At 50.3% G+C, this 6,110-nt stretch overlaps 1 protein-coding gene across 1 annotated transcript in view; it reads left to right on the forward strand.

The window, feature by feature from the left end:
- Nucleotides 1–1,580: 1,580 nt before the first annotated feature.
- The window catches only part of LOC105511806 (scavenger receptor cysteine-rich domain-containing protein SCART1-like), a 40,964-nt gene continuing 36,434 nt past the window's right edge, over nucleotides 1,581–6,110 (forward strand). Inside the window, 3 exon segments of the mRNA XM_011941996.1 lie at nucleotides 1,581–1,808; nucleotides 2,453–2,548; nucleotides 2,955–3,246. Coding sequence (XP_011797386.1) covers nucleotides 1,581–1,808; nucleotides 2,453–2,548; nucleotides 2,955–3,246 — 616 coding nt within the window.

Consider the following 6,110-nt stretch of genomic DNA (forward strand, 5'->3'; position numbering starts at 1 on the left):
GTTGAGTACCTCGCTCTCCAAGGACATGTGCTGAGTGCATCACACTGGGTGGCTGTGATGAGGGAAGTGGGATGGGAGCATGGAAAAACTGAAATCAAGCGAGGGCTACCTCCCCACAACCAGGTGCTGCAGCCGAATAGTAAGAGACGTGCTCGGTCAACTTAGTTTCTGCCTTCAAGCACCAGAGAGAAGGCAGAGAAACCTGGTAAGGGCACATCGTCTATTCATTAGACCCATCAAATTTTCAATAAATGGACACAAAATGACGTTCTTGTTTCTGAGGAAAGGGGGCACCTGTGTGTTTGGTGGTGCTACCTGGATGTGCTGAAGCCCTTTGCTCACCTGGCCTCAGGTTCTGCTCTGAGGAGCTGGGACCTCATGGCAAGGAGACCTCCCTGTGGGCCCGGAGGACCGGGCTGAGTGGCCTCCACAGCAGCTGTTCATCTGAGAGGGTCAGGAGAGTGGCCATGAGAGGGGGCTTTCTGTGAGCTCCAGGCCCAGCTTCTCCTGGGGGAGGCTCCCGGCTGCCGTGGCGAGGAGCTGTCCCAGCAGTGCTGAGGCCCAGGTCTGGCGTCTCTGCCCCTCCCCTGCTCATGGAGATGCTTGCCTATGGCCACTCTGTGCTCTTGGCAACTCTGACTCTGGGTGATATGGGCGAGGGTGGGGCTTGCTGACTGCCCTGGTGGGAGAGGGCTGTGGCTGCCCTGCGTGGTGACCCATCTCTGTGAGCACAGGGAAGGAGGAAGAGCTGCAGCTGGTGCTCTAAAGGCGCAGGGCATGGAGGAGTTTGGCCAGGGCCTCCCTGATGTTGCAGTTCCCCAGGCAGATGATGGGTTTGAGCAGAGGATCCCAACCAAGTAGACCCCCGACACTGCAGCAGGCTGAGCCGCAGACAAAACTCCTCAGACACCGGATTAAAGAAGGAAGAGGTTTTTTTATTTGGCCAGAAGCATCGGCAGACTCATGTCTTCAAAGCTGAGCTTCCTGAAGATAGAGTTCCTGGCCCTTTTAAGGGCTTACAGCTCTAAGGGGTTCCACGTGAAAGGGTCGTGATAGATTGAGAGCACATGTGGTTAGAGTGGGGGTTAATCTTTTAACCTCAGGCCTGGTCATCAGTGGCACTGGCTGGTCTTGCCACTGACTTCATTCCTGTTGGTTTTCAACTTTTACTTCCTCCTCTTCAGAGACAGTAAGAGAAATGGCTTCTCTCCTCAACACCAGCTTGATGAGGTCAGAGGAGCTGCCACCCCAGGTGGGAGGCATGGGTGGGGAAGGCCTTTGGCTGCTGGGCCTTCCTGGAATCCTCAGCGACCTGGCCAGGATGTGGGCGTAGGAGACTGTGGTTGCCTGCAGGGAGGCCACGAGGGTCACCTGGGCTGCCTCAGAGACCGGCATTTCTATGGCAATGGTGCTGGAGCAAGACAGCCGTAGTGGGGGTGAGATATCACAGAAGTGGTTGAGGACATCGGGGCTGCAGAGCCTCTGGCTGGAGTTGAGAGCCATGAACACAAAAGAGGCCCGGAAGCTGTTGAGCCGGGCACTGAGGGCCGGGTGCAGGCAGAGCCAAGTGCATGGAGTCCATGACAGGCTGGGTAGTGCAGCAGGCAGCAGATGACCGGGGGCCGGTCACAGTCCATGGTGGTCAGGAGGAAGCCCTCAGAGAAACTGAGAGGAAGAGGAGCAGCCAGGTGGGGTGCCCCAAGAAGGAGTTAGATGGTCCTTGTTGGTACCAGGAGGCCGGCCAGCAGCGTCGGGATGGTGACCAAGGTGTACAGGGTCTCCAGCACCGAGAGGTTGGCCAGGAAGAGGTACGTGGATGTGTGCAGGTGGTGGCTGGCTCCGATGGTCCCCACACAGATGACGAGGAGTGACCAAATAGCAGCCCTTGAAGATGGCGCCGCTCTGGGAAGCCCAGAAAGACCACCTCTGTCACCAGAGTATTGCTGGAATTGTACATGGCCCTCCTGGTGAGGGAGGCTGAGCACACCGGAACAGTGGAGAGACTTGGGTGTGGTGTGTGATGGGCTCGGAGCCCTGCTCCACTGGTGAGAGCTAGGTAACAGCACTGTAACCCCTCCGGGGATCTTAGGGCAGGGGCTCAGGCTCACAGGCAGGGAGGGTGATCGGCCCACCATGCACCTTTGGAACCTGCCGCAATACTTATCTGTCATCCCCACCTCTCAGCGCAACATGCACGCTTACCCAGAGCTAACACCTGGCCAAGGGGCCTTGGGACCTGTGCACACTCATAGGATCAGGTAAACCCGCCTTACACCTATATGCCCTGAGATGCATAATCTTCCCTGCCCCAGCACACAGGTACATGGCCAGGTGCACACAATACACACCCAGTGCATGTCCCTCCCCAGACGCACACACACCCAGGTGCACACCCCCAGATGTACACACACAGCGCAAGGGAAGACCCATTCTTCCTGGCGTGCTTTCTCAGGGGCCGTGTGGGCCCTTCCTGGAGCTCAACCCTGCTGGCCCCCAGGGACCAGGGGCACCCTATAGGGTGAACAAAGCTTCCAGGGGTTTTGCAGAGGTGAGGGAGGCTTCTCCCCACGTTTTAGGCCCTGACATCTTTATCTTGTACTTTCTGAGCCAGCAAAGGGGTGGACGAAGGAAGGGTGGGAGCCATCCACTCAGAGCCTCCAATGGGTCTGTGTAGCATGGGGTTTTGTTTCCCGGACCTGCCTGCAGTTGGGTGTCTGAGGGCAGGTGGGGAGTTGGAGGGTGAGCTGGGACATTGATGAGAGAAGGAGCTCTGCAGGCTGGCGCAGCAGCTCCTCTGGGAGGTCCCTCCCCTCTTGGGGGAGGTGAGCCCCAGACCCCTACCTCGTACTCTGCCTCTGGGTCTGTCTGCGTCTGGACAGCCGCAGGGTCCCCATGGACAAGTGAAATTTCCTGGTGACCCTTGACCCAGCCTTCTACCATCCCCTCCTCACCAGCGCTCTGAGGACCGTCCCCAGCCCGCCAACGCCCCGGGCGACATGGAACCGCCAGAGGCAGCTCGAGGCTCAGTGCGGCGGCCCTGGGTGCAGTCCTTGCAGCCTTCCCCAGGCCTTTGCGTGGAGACCCAAAGTCACGGCGGGACCCACCTCCCTCGCAGGCGCGTCTCCCCCAGCCCCATCTGTACCCGCCCCCGCTGGTGTTTCTTATTCGGCTCCTTTGTGACGTTGCCCTCCTCACCCCCTATCTGCTCCCCGTGCTGGACGTCTCTCATTGCAAGTTTTCGCTCTGGTGGGACTCCCAGAGCGATTTGTAAGGTGCTCTGCAGGTCCATGGAGGGACCCACCGAGCTGGGAGGCCTCCCCATGCTCTGCTCAGCGGCAAATAGGGCTTTCCATGCAACCTTCCCTCCCGGTGACCTGACCCTGGGGACACCAACCCGGGACAGGTCGCAGACTCAAGGCCCTTCCCTTAAGGTTGGGGGCTGCTGAATGCTACCCAGCAGGCTGCCTTCGGAACACCCATTTTATTTCTTTTTCGGTGCATGGCATTTGTTCATCTATTTATAAAATAATACAAAGAGCACAGAAACCTCCCTCAGCACTGGACATAGACAATTACTAACCGATGAGCTTAGCTCCTCCCCTCTCCCACTCTCAGAGGTGCCATTCCTTGGGATTCTCTGGCGGCTTCCTTGAAAGCACGTTGATGACCTGAAACACAGGCGGAGCTTTGCTGGGATTCAAGCTTCATAACCCAGAGCGCTGGGCTGTGCACTATCCCTAGGTCTTGCTCTTTGATGTCAAGGCTCTCCCTCTTCTCAGCAGCTGCACTCTGCTCACTTGGACACCTGTGTAATATTCCATGGTGTGACTACACCCCAAGTCATAACACGTTCTTTGTTCACCGACACCTGGAACGATCCCCAGTCCTCTGTCACTGTGAATGGCACTGGGTGACATTCCTGTGCCAGGTTCCTGGTTGTTGTGTGTGAATATTTCTCTTGTAATCCACCCGTAAGAATGGGAATGCTGAGGTCAAACTTTACTCAAAACTTCCTAAGAAAATACCAACTTCTTTTCCCAGTGTGGCTGCACAGCTTCTGTGGATCTCCCACCCTCTCCAGCAGGTGGTGTCGTGGAATTCTCAGTCTTGGCCACTTTAGTGGGTAAGAAGCAGCGTCGTCTCATTGTGTTGGTGGCTCGTCTGTTCCTGCTTGTCCCACAGGTTTGGTATCAATGAGTGTTTCTGCTTCTGTGTGTCTTTTCCACGTTGCTCCCAATGGTGTCCTCTTTTAGTTATTGATTTGTAGGGATTCTTTAGCCCTTTCTAAATTTCTTTGTGGAGGCAAAGTTTACACAGTAATGTGCTTAGTGTTGAGGTGATGGGTTTTGATAAACGTGTGTGTGCCTGGAAACCAGATGCATCAGGATGCCAACTTCTGTCACCCCACGGACATCCTGCATACCCTTTCCCAGTTAATTCCTGACTCTCGACCTTGAGGCAACCACTGCTGAGATTCTTTTCTTCATAGGTTTTGTTCATTCTAGAATGTAATATAAGTGGAACACACAATGTCCTTTCTTTTGACTCCAGTTTCTGTTCAGTGCAATGTTTTTGAGGCATATCTAGAGTTTGAGTGTTTGTTCCATTATTAGATAGTCTTCAGATTATCTGGAAATGTGTTTATTTAGTTTCCAAATGTTCAGAGATTTTTTGGAGACATTTCACTGTTGTTCACTTCTATTTTAATTCCATTGAGATTAGGGAACATACTTTGTTTTAAATTTGAGATTTATTTTATGGCCTAGAATATGGGCCTCCATTGGTAATTGATCTGTGTTCTCCCAAAAGAATGTGCATTTTCTGTTGTTGGATGGTACATCTTGGAGATGTTAATTAGGGAAGCTGGTTAATAGTGATGTTCAATCTTTATTGAAATCTGTGGTTCTAATTGTGGATTTGTCTATTTTTCCTTTTTTTATTGTTTTTGGTTCATGTATTTTCAGGTTGTTATTAGGTGCCTACCTCTTTAGGATGATTTTGTCCCTCTAAAGAATTAGCCCCTTAATAGTTATGAAATTATTTCCTTTATCATTGGTAATATTTGTTATTCTAAAATCTACTTTGTCTGTTATTAACTCCAGCTTTCTTTAAATAGTGCACGATATATCTTTTACCATTATTTTACTTTAAACTTACCTGTGTCTTTCTTTTTAAATTGTGCTTTTTGTAGGCAACATACAGTTGGGTCTTGCATTTTTATTCAATCTGATAATCTCTGTCTTTTATTTGGGGTATTTAACCATTTACATTTAATGTGATTATTAATATGATTACACTTACATCTACCACATTACTATTTGTTTACTATTTATCCTGTCTGATTTTTGTTGCCTTTGTCATGTTTTTCTTCCCTTTTTATGATCACATTTTATCTCCTTTGCTGACTATGACCTGTAACTCCTTCTTTTGTTACTTTAGTGGTTGTTTTAGGGTTAGTGTATTCCTTTAACTTACCGTCATCTACCTTCAAATGATATGTTATTTCTTCATGTATATTATACAAGCTATACAATGTGTACTTCCATTTCTCTCCTACTGGCCTTTGTGCTACTGTGGTCATGCATTTTATGTTCATGTATTATAAATTCCACAATAAATTGTTATTATTTTTGTTTATACAGATACTTATCTTTTAAATAATAAGGAAAAGTGTGGTGTGTTTATTCATATTTGCATTCACTGCACTCTTTATTTCTTTTTATAGATCCATATTTCCATTTGGCATCATTTGCCTTTTACCTGGAGGAATTCTCTAAATATTTTTTTGTAATGCTGGTCTGCTCGTGATATATTCCTTCATCTTCTGTAGGTATGAAAATGTCTGTATTTACCTTTTGTTTTTGAAACATATTTTTGACCTGGCATGGTGGATCACGCCTCTAATCCCAGCACTTTGGGAGGATGAGGCGGGTGGATCATCTGAGGTCTGGAATTTGAGACCAGCCTGGCCAACATGGTGAAACCCCATCTCTACTAAAAATACAAAAAACTAGCCAGGCAGGAAATCTCTTGAATCCGTGAGGCAGAGGTTGCAGTGAGCTGAGATCTTGCCACTGCACTCCAGCCTTGGTGACAGAGTGAGTCTCTGT

This window comes from Colobus angolensis, unplaced genomic scaffold (genome assembly GCF_000951035.1).
Source record: "Colobus angolensis palliatus isolate OR3802 unplaced genomic scaffold, Cang.pa_1.0 Scaffold204, whole genome shotgun sequence".
In the NCBI taxonomy this organism is placed as follows: Eukaryota; Metazoa; Chordata; class Mammalia; order Primates; family Cercopithecidae; genus Colobus; species Colobus angolensis.